The sequence below is a fragment of the Xylaria bambusicola genome (genome assembly GCF_022495145.1).
Source record: "Xylaria bambusicola strain CBS 139988 unplaced genomic scaffold F5B22scaffold_7, whole genome shotgun sequence".
NCBI lineage: Eukaryota > Fungi > Ascomycota > Sordariomycetes > Xylariales > Xylariaceae > Xylaria > Xylaria bambusicola.
In genome coordinates, this window is record NW_025953560.1 from 56,263 (window position 1) to 78,543 (window position 22,281).

At 48.3% G+C, this 22,281-nt stretch overlaps 5 protein-coding genes and 1 non-coding gene across 6 annotated transcripts; 3 read left to right on the forward strand and 3 right to left on the reverse strand.

Annotated features, from left to right (window-relative positions):
- Positions 1 to 6,164: 6,164 nt before the first annotated feature.
- On the reverse strand, positions 6,165 to 7,506 carry F5B22DRAFT_500709 (prolyl endopeptidase). The gene is made up of 2 exons (XM_047972446.1): positions 7,502 to 7,506; positions 6,165 to 7,451 (listed from the first exon to the last, which is right to left on the reverse strand). Exon 2 carries the CDS (start codon positions 6,929 to 6,931, stop codon positions 6,506 to 6,508), a length of 426 nt encoding a protein of 141 aa, XP_047833771.1. The 5' UTR covers positions 6,932 to 7,451; positions 7,502 to 7,506; the 3' UTR covers positions 6,165 to 6,505.
- Positions 7,507 to 9,320: 1,814 nt separating this feature from the next.
- F5B22DRAFT_634208 (leukotriene A-4 hydrolase) lies at positions 9,321 to 11,588 on the forward strand (the record flags this gene model as incomplete). The annotated part of the gene is made up of 6 exons (XM_047976947.1): positions 9,321 to 9,483; positions 9,642 to 10,425; positions 10,482 to 10,523; positions 10,639 to 10,688; positions 10,739 to 11,133; positions 11,205 to 11,588. 6 exons carry the CDS (start codon positions 9,321 to 9,323, stop codon positions 11,586 to 11,588), a joined length of 1,818 nt encoding a protein of 605 aa, XP_047833772.1.
- Positions 11,112 to 12,446, reverse strand: F5B22DRAFT_593941 (uncharacterized protein; the record flags this gene model as incomplete). The annotated part of the gene is made up of 1 exon (XM_047974013.1): positions 11,112 to 12,446. A coding segment is annotated over exon 1 (278 nt), but the record flags the coding sequence as incomplete, so codon positions are not given.
- Positions 12,447 to 12,852: 406 nt separating this feature from the next.
- F5B22DRAFT_500744 (kinesin heavy chain) lies at positions 12,853 to 18,984 on the forward strand. The gene is made up of 2 exons (XM_047972447.1): positions 12,853 to 13,175; positions 13,271 to 18,984. Exons 1-2 carry the CDS (start codon positions 13,112 to 13,114, stop codon positions 18,535 to 18,537), a joined length of 5,331 nt encoding a protein of 1,776 aa, XP_047833774.1. The 5' UTR covers positions 12,853 to 13,111; the 3' UTR covers positions 18,538 to 18,984.
- Positions 18,985 to 19,661: 677 nt separating this feature from the next.
- On the forward strand, positions 19,662 to 19,752 carry F5B22DRAFT_t48. The gene has a single exon. It is a non-coding gene; the product is annotated as a tRNA-His (tRNA).
- A 948-nt stretch (positions 19,753 to 20,700) lies between these two features.
- F5B22DRAFT_500854 (uncharacterized protein) lies at positions 20,701 to 22,206 on the reverse strand. Its single transcript, XM_047972448.1, has 2 exons — positions 21,662 to 22,206; positions 20,701 to 21,496 (listed from the first exon to the last, which is right to left on the reverse strand). The coding sequence occupies exon 2, from the start codon at positions 21,467 to 21,469 to the stop codon at positions 20,852 to 20,854; it is 618 nt and encodes a 205-aa protein (XP_047833775.1). The 5' UTR covers positions 21,470 to 21,496; positions 21,662 to 22,206; the 3' UTR covers positions 20,701 to 20,851.
- Between the last annotated feature and the right edge of the window lie 75 nt (positions 22,207 to 22,281).

Consider the following 22,281-nt stretch of genomic DNA (forward strand, 5'->3'; position numbering starts at 1 on the left):
TGGACGGGAGCTCCCTCATGTCGCAGTGTGCACTGTCAGCGTGACAGAAAGTTTTGTCACGAAGCGGACAGAAGCGGGACAGGGCCGATGAAAAACCTCCCAGCGTTCCTCCATCTCCTAGCTAACCCAGGGTTCACTGGGCCGCAGCATCCTTGAGTGTGATTACAACTATATTTATTCTTATGAATTATCGCTAACTCGAACGAAAGGGTATATCTATACACATAATCGAATACTTGTGTAGATTTAGCCAGGTGGTCATAGCTAGGCATATATGATCAACCTTGGTGTGTTTTCTAGACATGTACTATAGAGGTTCAGGGGCGGGTTGAAGCAGCTCAGTAAAGGCGATAACAGCGATTTCATGTCATCGTGTAGTGTAGCGTCCAGTCCCACCTTCGCAGTGGAAACAGAGGATACAAGGGGTTCTTAACTTGGGTCCCTCATACTATGTACGTAGACTAGGACTGTTTCCAGTGAAGATCCCTCATGGCCATGACCATGAGCCTTGCAACAAAAGAATCGGTATAGTCTCAAGCCGTCGCCCAGCCGCACTTTCAGAATGAGACGAACTCGAGGTATTAGCAAGCAGCGCAGTCATATATAATGAATGGAACGCTTAGGCTTCGAAATTATTGTGAGTCTCCCACCCATACCGTAGAGTTATCCTTTACAGTATTCTACCATGCAAGTATGTGACGGGGATATGGAATGATGACTGCACACCCCTTAGAGGCCATCGTATGCCCAATACAGAAGGGCCTATGCAGAATGTTCGAGATAGCCCCGCAGTGATTACTTGATAGGTATAGCTATTTCACTGTCACGATCCTATCATTAGGGTATCAGCGTGCAGTCGACCTGAAATGTCGAGGGTGTGTGTGGAGCTCTGAAAGAGAATGACAGCTCTCTACGGTAGTGATAATGATAATATAACATCGATATGACCGCATATGCAAGCCACAACTATTTGACAGAGTTATCATGCGATTGATCACACTGGAAACAATGTGAGTAGGGAAACAATTAGTAATGATTCGTGAATTAAGATAAATGATACTGCTTAATGATATACTTGACTGGGCATACCTAGGCGGGTGGAGGATAATGTAGAGTACTATGAAACTTGGAGTCAGACTAAAGTGTTTGAGAAATACTACATACCTAGGTACACAGGTACTCGCGTTTCCGAATCTTATCAGTCATTTGTTTCCGCGCTCAGTAATGATCATAAACAATCTGCAGCTCATCCCATCTCATCATGATTTGCCCAACTGCCGCTGCGGGTGCAGGAATGTGTGCTCATCCTCCAAACAGCGGCATCCGTGTGCCGTCCACGCCAATGCGGCCTGCATGAAACTTTCCAAGCTACTATAATTGTTGATGATCGTCTATGCTAGGAATACTCTGCAGCAGCCACAGTATCATATGTTCGAAAAGACAAGCACTTCGGACCTCGAAGCTGTGATCGACGAGAAGTATAGATTACTCTTGCCAACACTACGCAATTTCCAAAGAGTCAAAGTTGAGAGATTAGGATTGTTCCTGTGCTCCCTTACAGCTCGAGTCAGATAATGCAAGTAGTTGCTTTAGACTAACCCGTTCTCGTAGGAAGATTGGCCGTACATACAGCGGAGAATTTCCCTCGTGGGTTGAGGTTTCAGAGAATTGCACCCGTAGCACAAGCAATCGAAGCCGATTGGCCCATAGTACTCCCGCATGAATAATTGCGACGTTAATACTAAGGGCATAAAGGCAGTGGCGAGAGAAATGTTAGAAGAGGGGACAGTGATGATCAGATCATGATCTCTACCCTGAGCCAAGAGGAGAATAAAGATGAACCTTAACAGATAAAATCTTGCAGATCTCGAGGTGAAGCGCTGATTTTGCAAGCGCTCACCATGTAAGTCAGCATCTACCAGTAGTAGACGGTTCCTACGCCGGACAGGCCGGAGACGTGTAGGGTCTTCTCCCGGTGGTAAGGTATCTGCCATGTAAAAAGCCAGCGCGGTTAGCAAAAGCACGACTGGACCTTTTCTTGCGTATCGTAGTGGTTAACATCGGCCACTGAACGCATCTAGGCAGTCCTGGCTCGTTCACTGCCATGTGAGTGGAAGTTCCAAATCCCGCTACTTTTCCCAAGTGTGTGTACCTTGAGAAATCAAATCAAGTCAAACGTCATAGACCAACTCCACTGTATGGTGATCAATGCAAATTTACATTTTCCGTGCCTACACGCCATACTACACACCGGAACAGATCTAAGTAAGTCCTGCTCGAATAGATGCTATCTAGACGCTAGAATCGGGATAACTACAGATATAGCTAATTGAATTAGCATACTAGTACACTACTGTGATACTTATGTACTATCTAGTACAAGTGATACATTATGGATGACATCCAGACTACTATGTTGAAAGAAAGATCCGCCTAGCCTACTTCGAACACCACACTTTGCTATGTTATACTAACTATGTTCAAGTACGCTATTTCTACTCCGCCACTGCTGCATCAGACTGCAGACAATGTGGTTGACAGCACGGTATTTTGTTAGTACTTACATACTCCCCTACCCCCCTGTAAGACTCTTCTTGGCAAGTATTCGCGCTAGGCGTGGCCTTGGGGGCCCGCTTTGGGAGTTTTTCCGGGCAGGTATTTGAACGTGAATGAAGGTATCGTGGGTCTCGCGCTAAGCTAGCCTGCCAAGAGGAACCTGACATGGATAAGTTTTACTAGCCTACAACTATGTAGTACCCTATGGTGTCTTGGTGGGACCTACCTTGATCATTATCACCTTGCCGTTATGCCGTCATTCCTTCCAAAGTGAGGCAAGTGCTGACGCTCACCGAAATCGACGCCTTGGCATTGCTTCAAAATCGCATCTTCCCCTCAACAATTTTCTCGTTGTGGTGTAGCGTTACCAGAGTGCCGGTTTCTTCCTGTCTTAGTCTTCTCCAAAGTTTGAGCGCAAACGACAACTCATGTCTATGCAGGCAGGTGGCGTCAACAAACAAGATATAAGTATGAGAGAGTTCCTGGTATATCAGAGGGTCATAGCTTCTTATTATCATGGCATCAGCGGAATGTTCCAGTTCCACACTAGAAGCTTACATGTATGTTATAGACGAGGGTCTACCCAGGCAGGTCAAATACCCCTGGGCAGACACTGGGGTAGCCTGGACTAACCAGGAACAAGTTTTTGGAGGAGCCTATCGGGGTTCAACCGGAACCTATCCTATTACGGAACTTTCCACTCTAGGAACCACTTACGAAGTAGTATTGAGTCTTTCTCCTCTCTCACCCATTACTGTAAGTAAGAGGACGCAATATACAGCTAATTTGCCCATGCCAGTGCATGAGGGGATGAGAGCTGAACACTTATCAAGACAGTTAAGACTGCTATGACGACCTCTCTTCGCGTGTCTGCTGGCTCTTCTATGACAGTGCTGTGCTGAAATCCGTGCGACAGCACCAGTATCTCCATACCACGTATATGGTGTTTTGACCTAGATGCAAACAAGTACTAGGTCGGTCCTGGAAAGATGGATCTAGACATGAAACTAGCTGCTAGACTCTGTTTCAGCCCCGGCCGAATCGCACCGACCGGAAGGGTGGGTGAGCATCAACACGGCCTGGCTGCGGGGCTCCATGCGGTGTCCAAATTTATCTCCCAGCGGCCTACAACTCGCTGGGCTCTACTGGGCTGAACGACTTCGAGGAGGATCAGTCTGGGTAGCACAAAACTCGGTGGCGGCATGCAAATGGCTCTGAAGAAGGAAGCTTACGGCGATAAGAATCGGGGGGATCGAATGAGAGGTTTTATCAATGCCGTTTTAACCACGCCTTTTGAACGTGGCGCAACGATGCTGTCCTGTATCGCCGACCAGATGGCCAATAGTGAGAGGGTTTTCACTGGTAAATGCATGCTATATTGTCTATCTTAAACGCCTTTCATGTTTTATAATGACCAGTAAGCGTTTTTTCACTCGACCTTTTGTCACTGCTTCCATTTTCTTCTCGAGATCTGAGAACGGCACATAAGACATGGCACCCCTCAGACCGATGTCCTGTACTACACTACTATGAGCAGCAATAACAGTCTCCAAAACATGGAAAACATAGCTGCAAAATGTTTCATGCAGCTAGGTATGAACGCCACTGAACACTTACTTATCATTATACGCTGAATGTTTCGACCACTTGGGGTTCTGAGACTTTCTCCTCTTCACTACTGTATGTAACACCTCTGCTATAAGACGATCCTGTTCTGTTACCACCTTCCCTGAGTGCCCACACTCCGCTACTATGACAGAAAGCTTTTGGCGTCTAGAGATTACCTTATACTAAGTAAGTAAGTACACTTCACTATTCTTATCGGAATCGTAAGATCGGAATCCTGTAAGTAATATACTATCGGCTACCTAGTTATCCACAGATATACTAAGTCAAGCTGTCTATAACCCATCGAGTAGGAAAGCCGTGTTGCGTAATGCTAAGGTAAAACCCTAAAGGAGAACCAGGAGACGGAGTAGAGTGACAAGCGCACAGATAACCTACCCTAGACTAGTGCCTGTTACCTAATGCAAGTCACTAACTGTGTGTCTCCGCTTAACAACATCGTGATAGGAGTTAAAGGAGCCTTGTTACTGTGCTATGTAAGTAGGATACTGGAGTTACTATTATACACTAGACACCTACATACATTAGTATGCCCAGGGGGAGCTGGTTCTGAAATCTGCCAAGGCCGCTGTTACCTACTGTAAGTACTATGTATGCCTGTCCTGGATGTGCGCAACTCCGGTATTGGTCCGCTTAGCAAGACCCATGAGAACGGATCCCCAGTCCGTTGCAGACCGCAACACCGCTTAGCATGGAAGATCTCAAGTGTGCCTCTGTAAGTACGGACTCTGGTCAGAAACCAGGTCTGCTTTCCAACCCCCTAGCAAGCCGGGCTTTGCGTATTCTACGCTAGGTAGATTACACTACACTAGGCTAAGAGCTCGCTATTTCGTCGAGATCGCGGAGATAAGTACTGTATGGACTCGGACATGCTACACTATCCCGGTGTTCTGGTCTCTCATATACACTTACTATAGCTACAGTTCACGAGCCGCTTTTCCGTTCAAACCCCGATTCTTCTACCTAGCTGCCAAACTAGAGTTATACTATGCTACGCAGTATATACCTGACATGAGCTCGGCTAGGTGAAATCTATAGTAGGGATCGCACACTAAGTAAAGTAGGAGTGGTGATGTTCTCCTTTTCCCAGCATGGGACCCGCTATTCCCTGCTGACAACATCTGCTCCAAGGTGATATCACAATGCATGTCCCATGTCTGTCTGCTGCACCTTTGTGCTTCGGTGGAGGATATTGTGATTGAAGCATTCTGAGATGCGTCATGTTCCCCGAGTCGTTGGTGACAGAAAGACCCGAGCAGCTGGACAGGTTTTTTTTGACTGTTGGTGATAGACGTACTTATATCCAAGCAAACTCGTCGGTCCCGGGACGTTGAACAAGGCAGTTGTCGCCGGCACATCATTCCGTTCTCGGACGGACTCTGCATCCGTTGCCATGGCTGTTGGTTGAGGTTGAGATGAACGCACGCCCCTGGTCCGCGCCGCAACCCATCAGCACCCCGCGTCTGTATACGCCAGATCGCCGCAGGAGAATTTTGACAGTTAATTCGCCCCAGGAACAGAGCAAGTCGAACCGGGTGGAAATACCCAGGTCCGCAGTTGTTGCTGCGGTGGTCCATCACAACTACCTACGACAGATCAGCGGGCCTTGCACACAGACGCGGGACCCGCGGCAGCCTCGCCTAGATTTACCTGCTTTCTTACACATGTGACTTGTGTTCATGATTCACCTTGAGAGCCAAACGCTGAGACGAGTGGCGGTCAATCGATCCCAATGACGGGGGTCGAAGGAGCGGGCCATCTCATTTCCTGACGGGAAATGCCTCGCGTGGACATGGGGATTGGCATTGCGCCTCTTTAGGGCGGGCCAGGCTCTCGGATGAGTAATTGGGGCTGAGTCTTATGTAGATAATGGAGAAGGTCTTCCTTGGTATCTCATACATGTTCACTTGACGGTGGCACCAAAAATGTATAGTTATCCATATTACTGCAATCCCCCTTCGGAAATCCTGTCTGGCATAGATGTCTACATGCATATGGAGACTTGGCTTTGCGATCTAGACTCTATCCGTTAAATGCTATAACCTCTGCATCCTCATCGCTGATTATCCTTATCGCGTACCCCTTTAATACCATATGCGTCTCATGTAGAACTAGGATGAGTGCATGAAGTGTCCGTCCCCTTTCTATTGAGTATCTCAGCTCTCAATGAGCGGTGCATTTCATCAATGCCCTATCATCTCATCTCCGATTAGGTTAATGCGCCGGCATATCATAGGATCGCGCTCGGTCAAGAAGTAGCCGAGAGATGCGATTGATTTCAGGCCGCGCTCGGTGAAGAGGCAGCCGAGGGACTCCATTGACTTCACACAGGCGATTTCATATTCGCCAGGACAACTCTATATCCGTCCGGGTCCTCAAACGTCGCACCGCAGCGGTCCCAGTACGGATTGAAGCTCTCGATGGGCTCAAAACCCGCGCTTCTCATGCGAGCCACGGCGCTCCGGTGCAGCGCTTCGTCTGGCATGTAGAAGATGAGCAGGTTGTCCGGTGTCGGCGCGCGGCCGGCAGGATGAGATGCGTGCTGCGTGAACTCAAGGTGGTAGCCTGAAGCGGATGACGCTAGGATCACACCGTCGAAGCCCTCGTGGCCGGTGAATGAGAGTTTCACCTCAAAGCCCAGCCCGTCGACGTAGAAGGGAAGAAGAGACTGAATCGAGTCGGTTGGTCTCGCAACGCGGAGGTGGGGCGACGCTTCGGAGATGGGATCGCCTGATCTGTTGCTAGTCATTGTTTCTTTGTTTCCTTGTTTGCTCTCCGGCCTCACATTGATTGAGAATTGATACGGTGTGGTGAATGTGCGTTTCAGATGGACCTGGTTGGCTTGAGGAACTATGAGGAGTCTACCGATGCCGGCTTAGGTCGGGTAGCCGGCAGCTGACTAAATTTGTTTCACGAACTTGAGCTCACGCACGTGGCTAAGTTAAAACGAGCATCTGTTCCGCCGCTAACCATCGGATCTGATGATATCAATTTTGAAACAAAGGGCTGCGGAGAAACTTTTGCCAAATGCTCAGCCATCAGGGTTCTAATTTTCATGTCTGCAATCGTTATCGTTATGTTCTCAGTTGAGAGTGGTGAGGTCACGGCAATGACCTTGAGTTTGGAAGTGACTTCACTTTGGAGATGACCGAGTGCATTGAGCAGCCATGCTCATCGCTTGAGCTCACTCCTACATGTGTGTTCATGCTGATGGGAGTTGAAAACTGCCATTGCATTCATGTGTTGCTTGAAGGTATTACGTGATAAGTCTGAGTAACTTTAGCCCTGTATATGATGGTTGTTTCTTGTAGCACCTTACGGCTCTTACACACCGTCGCACTACTATAGGCTATGTTACCAGTAGTATGAAACTTCACTCTGTGGGCGACATCCGTAATTAATGAGTCTTATAGTGTTCTCATGATCGGATTATATGCATAGGGAACGTTGTCAACCAACCGGCAATCGTCCTAGAACCGCCGTCTAATAAAGATGACTAGACTAGCAGGGTATTTCGAGCTAGTCCTTGCGGTTTAAGTAGGTCGAATTGCAAGTTAAAGCATACAGGTTCTTAAGTCCTTCCTTGTCAAAACATGAACGAGTACATACTAACTCGTGCTTGCAGCATCTCGCGTAGATAGCCGGACTCTGCACGAACTGCCCCTAGCATACATCCAAGGTTATGACTTGGGGGTTGGGGTCAACGTATGGGGTTCAAAGGTAAGATACATAGTAGGTGACGGTTCTCAAGGGACCAACACTACCAGTATATCGGTATAGCGTTGAGATGTGTCATGCGCAGTTGGTGTCCGGCCGTCCGAGGAAGAGTATCCGCATAGATGGTAACACTTTAGCAGTTATCGCACACGGAGGCTAACCTAACAGGTAACCAAGCGCATAAGCCGAGCATGGCCCGCTTCCCGTGTTTAACAGAGACTTTTCTGTTGTTCGGTCTGACAAACGGGGCTCGACGGGCTCTTCTTCGATGATCCCTCCACCCTCCACACAGTAGGGACAAACTGGTCTGGGTAGGGATTTGTCCCATCACCATGATGCCGGTACCCGAGATACTGCGCGATGTCCTGCTGTACATTGCAGACTGCAGCCTGAGAACGCGTCGGAGGATTAGCAGACTCAGTATGCATCGCGTGCAGTCAGTACTGCATACTGTGATGTAGATGTACCGGTATGTGAGTTTTGTTTAGTAAGAAAGGGGCTCGACAAACATGGGGGCGAAACGCGGGTAACAGGGCTCGCAGGGCCACATGGCAAGAAGCCCTGTAACTCCATCTTATTCGCCTTTGCCTTTCTTGCATGCGGCTAGCGTATTGTATGGATGTAGTGTAGGCTTAAGTATTGACTAGTTTCTAGGCTTGGATCTTCAACACTGTTGCTGGAAGTGTAAGTAAGTAGACGGCTGTGAGCAGACTCCAATGCGGCGGCATGAAGATGTAAAAGAAGCTTAGAGCCATGTGCTCCTAGCAGGGTCTATCGAACCAGGCCAAGCCATCTTGTACTCACTAATGTGCCTTGGGTTGCTTTACATGTATTAGTAAAACCAGATGCCGGATCGTGACCTACCCGATGCTGCAATCTACCTACATTAGGTAGTGTTGAAGGAATACAGAGTAGATGGATTTGCATTGGAGGCGTGGAACTGGGTAAGAAATGGGTATGTAACGGACACAGAAATGTTTCATTGTAACTTGTCAGGCGTTTTCTGATACACTTTCCCCCCACGTGGCTTCCAACATATGTGGCTTACTATCATAAGAGCATACCCAGCTGGCAAGAGCCGGCACAAGCTGGCGGACAGCTTGGAACTGAGAAAATCCTCGAGCGAGAGACTCTCCAATGATAATCCGACGAGTGACGGCTTGCGACGGCAATACAAACAGCGCTATATACAAGATTACTTACTAGCTTGATCTGGCAGGCAAAGCGCAACGTGAAGCGAACGACAGATATCAATTGATTGCACAGGTCTGTCGGGCGTCGTTTCTATGCGGGGCAGTGGAAGCATCACCAAGAGCAGCTCGCTGTTCTTCAGAAGCCTTGACATTACCCTTCGCAGCTCCTCCTTCGCATCATTGAAGTCAGTTCTAAATCCTGGGTATCGTCGTTATAGCCAGCTCAAAATGACGCCACGAGACCCCAACACCCTGGCCAACTATGGCGAGTGGCTCACAAAGCACACCACCGTCAACTTCAAGGTGGACTTCGAGAAGCAGCGTTTCGAGGGATCTGTTCTTCTTGAACTGGAATCGTTGACGGACAAGAAGAGTGAAGAGGTCATTTTGGGTCCGTATTCTTCTTTGATATTATGTTAGACAAGTCCTAGGACAGGGGAGTGTCCAGAGACTACTCCTACCCTAGAGACTCAGTCACCGTGCTGTTAGAGTATCTCGATTTTTCACTGCAACCTGACCAAGAAAACTACTAATGCTAAGCTCATGAAGACACGAATCATCTATCCGTCTTATCAGTCAAGTCTAACTCTGCAGATTTGCAGTGGGCCCTCAAAGACCGGGTTGAGCCCTACGGCTCGCCGCTTCATGTGTCGGTGCCTGGAGGTGCATCGCAAGGTGACATCCTCAAGCTAGACATTGCGGTGCAGACCACCAAGGACTGCGTAGGACTTCAATGGATGACACCGGCGCAGACCGGCAACAAGAAACATCCTTATGTCTACTCGCAATGCCAGGCTATCTTGGCCCGCTCAATTTTCCCATGTCAGGACACACCTGATGTGAAGTCCACCTTCACCTTCAACATCACCTCACCTCTGCCAGTAGTTGCGAGCGGTGTCCCCGTGCCATCAGATATTCAGGGCGATGGGGAGAAGCTTTTCCGCTTTGAACAGAAGGTTCCTATCCCCTCGTACCTCTTTGCCCTTGCTTCGGGAGATCTCGAGACAGCCCCTATCGGTAAACGCTCTGTCGTTGCCACTGGGCCAGAGGCGCTACAGGAGGCCAAGTGGGAGCTAGAAAACGACATGGACAAGTTCCTCGATGTAGCAGAGAAACTCATCTTTGATTACCAATGGGGCCCGTACAACGTTCTAGTGTTGCCCCCTAGCTTCGCGTATGGTGGAATGGAGAACCCAATTTTCACATTCGCGACGCCTACCATCATCAGTGGTGATCGTCAAAACGTCGATGTGATTGCCCATGAGTTAAGTCACTCATGGAGTGGCAATTTGGTGGGCTGTGCCTCGTGGGAGCACTTCTGGCTTAATGAAGGGTTAGCTGCCCTTCACACTACAAGTCAACTCTGAAAAAATGCTGACGTTTCGGTAGCTGGACTACCTACCTCGAACGTCGGATCGGTGCTGCAATTCAGTATGTATTCTAGTTCGTTTTGTTTTCGTTATTTGAAGTTCACGGCCTTTATATGCACGCTAGGGTGGGTTGTTTGCTGTACACACACGATCGTTGACTCCTTACTTCCGTATAGTGGCGCGCCACAATTTGACTTCAGTGCCATAATCGGATGGAAATCGCTCGGTAAGTAGAGTTAAGCGTTCGAGGTGAAAGTGAAACTCACAAGGACCTAGAGGATTCCGTAGCCCTCATGGGCCCAGAACACGAGTTCACCAAGCTCATCATCAGCCACAAAGGTGTCGATCCCGAGGACGCGTTTAGCTCGATTCCATACGAAAAGGGCTTTCATTTCCTCTATTATCTCGATAGACTTGTCGGCCGGGAACACTTTGACAAGTTTATTCCTCACTACTTCAAAACTTGGGCTCGAAAGTCCCTTGACTCTTACGAGTTCAAACAAACTTTCTTGGATTTCTTTGAGAATTATGGCAACGATGAAATCAAGGAGAAGATTGCTCAGATTCCATGGGAAGAGCGATTCTACAAACCTGGCTTGCCACCCAAACCGGATTTCGATACGAGCTACGTCGATAGCTGTTTAGCACTAGCAGATAAGTGGAAGCAAGCGGTAAGTATATCTGAACGTTTCTTTGCGCATAGGATATGCTGTGTTATGTGGCGATACTGACGAAGGACTAGGATTACCAACCCAGCCCTAAGGATTTAGAATCGTTCACAGCAAACCAGATTCTCGTCTTCTTACAGGCTGTTCAGAATTTCTCGCCTCCCTTGAATGCCGAGCGATCCCGCCTCCTCGGAAGCACATATAGTCTCAGCTCGTCAAAGAATGCCGAGTTGAAGACAGCGTACTACCTCATCGCCCTTAAGGCCGGAGACAAGTCTGAGCTCTCGGGAGTAGTTGATCTTCTGGGTTCTGTCGGACGCATGAAGTACGTCAGACCGCTGTACCGCAAGCTCAACGAGCTCGACAGGGATCTAGCAGTGAAGACATTCGAAGAGCACAAAGATTTCTATCCATCAACGACAAAAGGCCAGCTGGCCAAGGATCTAGGGCTCAAATAAATGAACAGAAAGCACGGAATATTCGAAATGAGGATTTAGAACACAAAAGAAGACTAGGAAATGCATCATGGACGTCAGAATTGCTAGCCCTCTCTTCAATGCAGAAAAGGAGCCTTTAGTGTCCCCCAAAGGTAGAATCAAACACAAATGCCTCCAGACTCATCATCGTCGACAAAAAGACTTATTATACCTCGCGTCCCTTGCTTACACCACTCAGTAGATAAATTCTGCCTTGGAGCTCATCATACGAGCGATGTTTATTTACTTTCTGTAACTGAGCACGTACCAAACTGGTGGAGACACAAACAGCCAGAACATACAGTCTTCAGAGTAAGCTTGCACAGTGGGCAGGTACATGTGTAGATGCACTCACAGGTGCACTGACCTCGCGAAAGAACATACTTGTACTGAATGAGTGGGTTGTATTTGACTAGGTACTGAAGGGTGTCCCCTGTCATGTTCAATTTATAGGCAGCTGCGGCTGATGAAGAGCAGGCTATGATAGGATTGAGACACCTGGCAAAGAGTGACGATTCCATCAAATAACATGTGAATCCCACCTTTCTTGCAGCCAATCGTCATACCTACATACTCCGTACATATATGTAGAACTTATGTATGTACCTATAAAAGGATGTCTTACTTCAGATTACCCATGTAGGTATCTACCTGTGCACCTGTTTATCTAGCAGACACAGTGTTGATGACACTGTGAGCGGATACTTTCTGCTGTACCTACCCAGATAGGCACCGGATGTACCCAGCAGGCAAGTGCTACCGTACCTACCCACGTCGGTGGCCCGTACCTGCAAATTAATGAGATGGCCACTGTCCCTGAGTCGCGATCGCGTCTCTGCCGCAGCAATATTCTTTTGTACACAAGTCGCAAGTGAAATCCCCCAACACCGTCCCCATTGTCGCGTCAACCAGCATACCACATACCACATTCCCTGACGAAAGCGACGACGCCAACCTGCGCCAGTTCTCGACAAACCTCATCGCCATATTTTATTTCGTCCAGCTTGACTGGTCCGGGCTCCAAGTTACGAAACGAACTCTATCAGAGCACAAAGCGCACTAAGTGGCTGCCTTGGCTAACCGCCCCTACTTAGTCAACTGCTCTCGGACCGCCCCTTGTCTCGCCGTCGAAGCCTTCCCACAAAGCCCAAGCATCTCGACATTCCACCACCACGAAAAGTGCTCAGCACTGCTCCAAGACGCCGTGGTCAGGCCTGGCGAGGATGACAAGGGGCGAGCGCTTCTGATGCGCCAGTTGGTTTGACTTTTTGGGTGGACAGACTTTGGAATCGCGACCCGTTGTTCCCTTTTTCGAGGCCACTATTACTCAGTACGGTATAGGGCCAATCCGCTCCCACTCTGTCACCGCCAGACTTGCGAGATCTCTTTCGCATGTTATCCCAATACGACTCCTCCATTTGTCGCATACTGTAATAGCCAACCGCCTCTGATCGAGCTTCCGGAGTAAATACACGGTCGAGGGCACTGTCCTTAATCTGCCCATCATGGCGCCTGCTGGTGGTGGGAACATTAAGGTGGTGGTGAGATGTCGACCTTTCAATAGTCGAGGTACGTCGACCGTTCAATTTCATATACATATCGCGGGATGTGAAAAGCGACGTCGTAAGAGGTAAAGAGTTGCCCTTTGCTAATGACCATATTAGAAATCGATCGCGGGGCAAAATGTATTGTAGAAATGAAGGATAATCAGACCGTCCTCACGCCACCAACCGACGGCACGCATGCCGGTAAAGGGCCCAAAGATTTAGCTCCCAAGTCCTTTGCCTTCGATAGATCCTACTGGTCCTTCAACAAAAGTGATCCGACCTATGCCGGACAGGAAAACCTCCATAACGATCTTGGAAAACCTCTCCTGGATAATGCATTTCAGGGTTACAACAACTGTATTTTTGCCTATGGCCAGACAGGTTCCGGGAAATCGTATTCGATGATGGGTTATGGCAAGGAACACGGTATTATTCCCAAAATTTGTCAAGATATGTTCGAGAGGATCAAAGATTTGCAACAGGACAAGAATACGCGATGTACTGTTGAAGTATCCTACCTTGAAATCTACAACGAAAGAGTTCGAGATTTGTTAAACCCGTCAACAAAGGGTAATTTGAAGGTCCGAGAACATCCTTCCACCGGCCCCTATGTCGAGGATTTGGCCAAGCTTGTGGTCGGTAGTTTTCAGGAGATCGAGAACTTGATGGACGAAGGTAACAAGGCGAGGACTGTCGCCGCTACGAACATGAACGAGACGTCCAGTCGAAGTCACGCTGTTTTCACTCTGATTCTGACACAAAAGTCTTTTGACACGGATACCAAGATGGAACTGGAAAAGCAAGCAAAGATTAGTCTGGTCGATCTCGCAGGTTCAGAAAGAGCAACATCCACAGGTGCCACAGGTGCTCGACTCAAAGAAGGTGCTGAAATCAACAGGTCACTCTCAACTCTCGGTCGTGTGATAGCAGCGCTGGCCGATCTCTCCACGGGGAAGAAGAAAAAGGGCGCTGGAGGGACTGTACCATACCGAGACAGTGTGTTGACATGGCTCCTCAAGGACTCGTTGGGTGGAAACAGTATGACGGCCATGATTGCGGCTATTAGTCCCGCTGATATCAATTATGACGAGACTCTGAGTACCCTGCGCTATGCGGATTCTGCCAAACGAATCAAGAACCATGCTGTGATCAATGAGGATGCCAATGCTCGTATGATCAGAGAGTTGAAGGAAGAACTTGCTCTACTAAGGAGCAAACTTGGAGGCGGAGCTGTGGGAGTAGCTGGCGGTCCTGGCGGTGCTCCTGTGCCACCTGAGGAGATCTATGCTGAAGGCACACCGTTAGAGAAGCAGATCGTTAGCATTACTCAAGCGGATGGCACAGTCAAGAAAGTTTCTAAAGCTGAGATTGCCGAACAGCTCAGCCAAAGTGAAAAACTACTGACCGACCTTAATCAGACCTGGGAGGAAAAGCTCCAGAAAACCGAGGAAATCCACAAGGAGCGTGAGGCTGCGTTGGAAGAGCTCGGGATCAGCATTGAAAAAGGCTTTGTCGGGTTGCATACACCAAAGAAAATGCCACATTTAGTCAATCTATCAGATGATCCCCTTTTAGCAGAATGCTTGGTTTACAATCTCAAACCAGGGAAGACAACTGTTGGGAATGTGGATTCCAACGCGGAGCATCAAGCTAATATACGTCTCAATGGAACTCGGATTATGCACGATCACTGTACCTTTGACAATGCTATGGATGGCACCGTCACGATAACACCAGGCGAAGGTGCATCGATCATGGTCAATGGTAGACGGATCACCGAGACAACCAGGTTACATTCTGGATACAGAGTTATTCTTGGAGATTTCCATATTTTTAGATTCAACCATCCCATGGAAGCTAAGGCGGAGCGGGACGAGAACCGTCAAAGCTTACTCCGCCACACCGTGACAGCGAACCAACTGCAGAACATAACCGCACGTCCAGGTCACGAACGGTCTATGAGTAAAGCTGGGTCAGAACTTGGTGATAGCCGTCCCGAATCGCCTGCCCCTGTCCGTGAAGGGCGGGACTCGGATTGGTCCCTTGCGAGGCGAGAAGCTGCCGGTGCTATTCTTGGGACGGACAAAAATCTCCAAAGTCTTACGGACGAAGAGCTGAATGCTCTTTTTGAAGATGTCCAGCGTGCCAGAGCTGAGCGTGTTAACGAGCGCGAGGGCGAGGATGACGCGGAATCGAATTTGTCATATCCTGTTCGTGAAAAGTACATGTCAACAGGAACACTCGATAATTTCTCGCTGGATACAGCGTTAACAATGCCCTCCACGCCCAAAGCTGGTGAAGCTGACGAACGACTCAAGGAGATCCGAGAGACTATGCAATTTCAGCTAGAAAAACAGAAAGAAGAGTATCAAGACCAGATCAAGAGTGCTGAGGCTGCCAATGTAGAGGTGGAAGAGATCAAGAAAGAGAAAGAGCGAATGGAAGAAACATTAGTCCAAATCAAGATCGACATGGAAAAACAGCTGGCGGTCCAGAAGAAAGAATTTGAGGCCAAGATAGAAAAGCTGGATCCGCTCAAACGGCCAAAAGCCAAACCTAAACTTTCGGCAGAGGAAATAGAGCGAGCAAAGAAGGCTGTCAACCATTGGAAGAGTCGTCATTACGTGCAGATGGCTGAAGCTATTCTACAACATGCGGCAATTCTGAAAGAAGCCCAGATTATGAGCCAAGAACTTGAAGAGAACGTTGTCTTCCAGTTCACAGTGGTGGACCAAGGCCACGGGTTATGCTCCTCCTATGACATGGTGCTCAATGACGTAACCAATGAAGATGATATTGTGCTTGAGCAAACCCAGAAACCTTGCGTTGGTGTTCGTGTGGTCGATTACAAGAACATGGTGATCCATTTGTGGAGCGTGGACAAGCTTTACGACCGAGTAAGGCAGATGCGTCAAATGCATCAGTATCTCGATCAGCCCGAGTATTCACGTCATTTCAAGCTTGATAATCCGTTTGTTGAGGCTTGCATGCCCGAATACTCTCTTATCGGCGAGGTTGACGTTCCCTTGAAAGCTGTCTTCGACAGCCGAGTCCAAGATTTCACTTTGGATGTCTTGTCGCCGTACACATCGCATGCCATCGGCATCATCAAGGTTTCTCTAGAGCCTTCTAGTGCTCGTGCACCGTCAAGTACATTGAAGTATAATGTGGTTATGCATGATATGGTTGGTTTCGCGGAGCGAGAAGGAACTGACGTACACGCCCAGCTTTTCATCCCCGGCGTATCAGAGAACGGTGCTACAACAACGCAAATGATCAAAGATTTTGACGAGGAGCCGATACGATTCGATAGCGTTCATAGTATGAGCGTTCCTTTATTCGGGCCACGAGACATCAGCTTAAGAATTGCCATCTTCGCAAAGGTTACTGCGATGCATCTTGATAAATTGCTGAGCTGGGATGAGATGCGTGACATCACACCAGGATCAGAGAACAAACCCCAAGGTGCACGCATCAGCGAGTCCCAATTTTATACCGCCGAAAAGCATGACCTGTTGGCACGAATCCAGGTTCTTGAAATTGATGAGGAGGGTGCGTATACGCCTGTGGAGGTCACGCAGACTGGCGAACTGGATATTGGAACGTTCCAATTACATCAAGGCCTACAAAGACGCATAGCTGTCAACTTATCCCATAGTTCGGGCGATGCTTTACCGTGGGAAGATGTTAGCTCGATGAGAGTCGGGAATGTGCAACTAGTGGACCAGTCAGGCAAGGTTCCCGATATGTTGTCGCCCACTCCGGATATTGCCCTGAGGCTTGGTGGCAAGCCAAGTTTTCGACAAAATGCGAACGGAACAAGGAGTGCTACAATATCAGGGCACTGGGATTCCAGCTCACACAATTCCTTACTGCTCGATCGAGTTACCGCGGACAAGTATAAGGTTCAGTTGACACTTTCATGGGACGTTGTTGCAGATAAATTGGCAGAACCAATGCGATTTTCCACCAACATTTATTGCCAGATCCTTGGGCGGACATATGTGCGTCAAGCCTCGATGCTCTCGGCTCTATGGCAACATGTCCGAATCGTCCATTCTTCAACGGCAATTTTCTCATTAGGTTTAAAGCCAGCCCCGGTTAAACATGCTGGTGATCTTTGGAGAATGAACAGTCAACATGACTATGTGAAGGGCGAAGAGGACCTCGTCAACTGGGGCCCGAGGGGGGTATCCCTAATAGCAGATTACATCGCTGCGAGAAGAAAGAAACGGCGCATTGCTGAGATTGGAGCTGCGCAGCTTTGGCTCAAGAAAATCGGTCTACCCGAGCCCAAACCCAAGCCGATCGAGGTTGATGATCACTCCGAGGAAGAGCTTTCGCCGGTGAAGGCTCATGACGGGGATGACGATTCAATTAATGCTTTGCTTAATGACACGCCAGAGACTTCGCGGCCATCGACACCCAATAAAGCTGATGAGGATGACGATCTCGATGATATGGAGGATTTTTCCGGAATTATAGACGATATAGAGGATACGGAGCATACAGAGAGTGCACAAGTGAAGGCCGCCGAGAGTACTGAGGCAGAAGATGTCGCAGAGAGCGAAGAGATTACGAAGCCTGAAGAGGGCATAGAAAGCGCGAAGATTGAAGAGAAGGCAGAGACTACAAAGCCTGAAGAGGACTCTGAGAAGAAGCTCCCATCCGAGTACAACGAAGACGAGTCTACCATCCTCAATAAGTGTATCGACTTATGGAAGCGTTACCCCGACCCCGTTTTCAATATCCTGAGCCCAGCGAACACACTACCTCCCACAAATGGCATAGCTCCAGAATCGGCTGCACCACCGAGACTGATTGCGACAGTTATTCGCATACCTAAGAATCCATCCGTTCTCAAAGGTGGCTACCTCTTGGTACCGAGTAACGATTCATCAAAATGGGTGAAGCGTTTTGTTGAACTCCGGCGACCATATATGCATATCCACAATGCTACAAACGGCGACGAAGTTGCCATTGTCAGTCTTCGTAATTCAAGGGTTGACAGCCAGCCGGAAATACTAGCGCTCTTCGGTGGACACGATAACGGCCAAGACGATGAAGTGCTAGCGGACAGCAGTAGTGGGAATTTTCAACCTAGTCATCGCAGGACATCTTCAGGGCGACTCATCTCTTCCATTTGGGCTGGCAATCAAACGCAAGGCGGTCCTGGCCTCGGCGGGCTGAGCGAGCGCCTGCAAGCTGGCGTGTTTGCGGTCTACGGAACTGACAATACTTGGCTCTTTGCGGCTCGCAATGAGAAAGACAAGCTTGATTGGATCCTCCGTATCGATCAAAGCTATTACTCGGGTACTGCCAGTGCCAGCGGTAGTGGAGCTGTCAGTCCACAGCCTAGGCATTATGCTCTCAGCGACGACTAACTTGTCAACGAAAATACTGCCAGACTCGATGAGCTTCGACAGCTGACTGAATTTTTGTTTTGGATGGAATGAGGTCATGACAAATAATATATGATTACACAAAATTCACGCAGCATATAAATATCTTGGTTTCCGGGGGGGCAATTTGACGACCTATAGGCGTTTCTTGTTCTTTTTTCTTCCCCTATTCTCTTCGTTTTCTTTTGTCGTTATAATGCATCACCGTCCCGGCTTGTATATATAACTTCTCGAAACCTCACATTTGTGGCTCTCAGGTCAACTTAGATTATACCCCCCATTGCACCCTCCTTGCGAGGCTGTTTCAAGAGAAATAGAGAGGATCAACATGATTTTGGGATAGTGAATAAATGTGTGGCTGCGATGCTAGATACCTTCTCAGTGTGAGCAAGGTGGGTGAGCGTGATTAGGTTTGAGATTGGTAGTGGGCTAAGGTAGACTGAAGGTTCTATATCGTTTCAACGCATGAGCCTTGTGTTCCAGCTGAATTGATATATCTTTCGTGAAATTGAAGTTGTGACATGTCTGTGGAGGATAAACAAGGGATCTCAGTATACGACTATTATATATGAGCACGGAGTTGATAATATTATAATGGATTGTCGTTGAATGACGGAACCGACAGGAACTTGATTCATGGTGTGTTTAAGTCATTATAGCGTATGGCATTCTAGTTGTCTACGCATTGAAATAGTTATGGATGAACGCCGACAACGCTATACTCATACCTAGTGCTTCCATACTTGTGCCGCGGCTCTCGGCTATCGCGGGCATCGCATCGTCGCCCGGAGCGCTGAACTCTTAGCGGCGCACAGCGATTAATACACGGACTGTTTGAACTGTGTTGACACGGCTCCCTTCCACCTAAGGAATGATTCAATACTTTCTGGATAGCAGAAGTCTAAGTGCCTGAGCGTATGGTTCCGTCAATGAAATAAAACACGGGCTTAATAGTATTAAATCTGATGTTTGAGGGTGAAAGCTAATCGCGGAATCATAGTTACTGTTACCAACAAAGATGATGCCGAAGGGTTTGCATGGATCAAGGTGGGGTCAGCTGGGATTAGGTATATGTTAGCTGATAAAGAACAGCTTTTCAACAATAAGGTGATATAGTATAGTGGTTAGTACAATTCGTTGTGGCTATCGCACTGATTAAGCTCCGAATAGACCCAGGTTCGATTCCTGGTATCGCCACTTGATTGCTCCTTCTCTGGACAATCAACGTATTTTTTTTTCTCTTTTTTTCTCTTCTTCTTTACTATGCATGCCATTGTCCTTCTTTCATCCTTGATATTTTTTTTCCCCCACGCTTAATACAACTGTTGCTAGGCAAGACGAGTAGATTGATGTTCAGTAAAATCTTGGGGAAAAATCTTAGTATACTGAGAAATTACCAGGTGAGGTATCCCTGCGTCTGCCACCACCTTTCCTTTTCCCACCCCTTTCCCCTCCTTTTCGCTAGATGCATTCTTCTTACTTAATTAGGTCGATAATCAATATCGCGAGCAAATGACTTAGTAATAAACAAGACATCGAATTACTAATGTCCCGCATTCCCAGACAACGACAGGCCAGTGGCATAAATCATAGAGCATGCCTTTAAGCCTCAGGTCACAATCAATTCCTAGTAGCCTGGGTACATTCGTTCATAAGGGACACCTGGATTATGTTACCTCGTTTCTACATGCAGCTTTTTCACTCGCAACAGTCTCTAAGCTCATCCCCACCCGTCTTCCCGGAGCTCAATGTTATTATTCAAAGGGTAAGGGGTATGTATATATACTTATGCAGTTTGCCAGATTGCTTGCAAGGGCGCTCGCGCCTCTCCTGCTAGAAAACCCCACACATAAAACCCAGTTCCGCGGGGATATTTTATCATTTCAGATACCACTCGGAGGTCATGTTGTTCCTCTCATAGGAAATTATTCTAGAAGGGGCCAAGAGTATATAACGATACCCTTATCCAGCATATTACATCGTCAAACAGAGTAGTCAAACCCGAGAAAACATCTTGAAGGTATCTGAGATACTGTGTATCTGATTCTATTAATTAATTATATCAATCGAAATGAATTTTATCGCTAATTCGTTGGCTTTTAGTGCCAGTGTATGGAATGGGCTTCATATAGGTGTAGCTGGAAAGCACCAAAGGCTCTCTTATCATCCATTCATCCATCTTGACCACGATTCATACGGGGGTCAGGTAAGTTTGTAAACTCCGCCCTCTCGTAAGTGTTCGTGGAATGAGAAGGCTTCAAGCATTGCTGTATTTTAGTTTCCGATTCAACCGTGCTTATAGCATAGCCACAGCACCAAGGAGACCACCGACGGCCGCGGCACCAGCCAGGACACCGGTAGGCATGGCAGCACCGGCCATAGAAATCGACGAGGTGGGGAGTCCAGTGCTGGTGGTCGTGCCGTTACCCGTAGCAGTCGGGTAAGGGGGAGCAGAGGAGGTGCCGTTTGTAGGGCTTGCTACAACATTGCACAGCTGACCGGGGAAGCTGGCGATGGAGTGGATGTAGCTTGTGATGGACGCAGCAGCTGCTCCTGTAGTAACACATTTCGTAACGATGCCGTCGTAGGACGCGAGTTCGGTGGCAGCGAACGCGAGGAGCGAGGAACCGAATGTTTTGAAATTAGACAATGCTGGCGGAGGCAATTCGGCAGCGACGCCACATAATAACGAGACGTATGCTGCCGGGTCTTGGAGGAGGTTTAGGTTAGGGTCAGCACCGCCCGAATACTCTGCTTCGATAGCGGCGGCGACATCTGCAGGGACCGTAGGAGCAGCTGCAACTAGGGCGGTAACAGAGCTTGCACAAGCGGGATCGGGAAAGGGAGTGCTGGTCTGAGCAATAGAGACGCCCGCGAAGACCGCCACAGATAGGAGAACCTTGGTGTTGTACATGATTGCAGATACGTTGGTAGTCTTAGGCTTCGAGGTTTGTTATTAGGTATGAGACTAGAGATGGCGTTGAAAAGTGTAGTATAAGTGAAAAGATTCCCGTGGGCCATGGTAGGGAGCTTTATATCTCGAGCAGTACCTGCCGAGGTGGGAGCATTGGCCGTAACTGCCTCCCAGCCAGATTGATTCACTCACTCTACTTTACACTTCTAGTGTGATTAACAAGGATGCAATGCCTACTTCTCCTGCGTCCCGGGCCGCCGCGGGGCGGGTAGCTGTCCATCTGCTCCCCTGAGCTTGGATATTATCACATACGGTATGGTTGTACGTATGAGATTTACTGTTTGGAGAAAGACGGTGTGGATACTGTTTGCTGTTTGCGATGCCGCGCGCGAGCTTTCGTAGCCTTACAGGCATTCTTGAACCCGCCAAACGGTAGGTATAATCACCCAGACGATACGAGAATTTGCTATCTGTCAGAGCGGAACCAGCAAGATGGGATGTGTGAGTCAACGTACATAAGGTAGCCTGCCAAGCACCGGTATGCAGATCACCTCTTACACACGGCGGGCAGTGCTTAGACCGGCATCATCCAAGAGTTCCCCATCTATGATCCCGGACACATACTGTAGAACAGAGCGGGATTCGGGATGTTAGGAGTTCCGGTCGTCCCGTCACCTCGGATGCAAATTCTGGTAACCGTTATATAGTACACTAGACCAGTCAGTGTGCATCACCTACAGATACATACTTAGTATTCCATATGAATCCTGTTCAAAGCCTGCGCTAGTTGTGACACGCCGTGCATATCAACA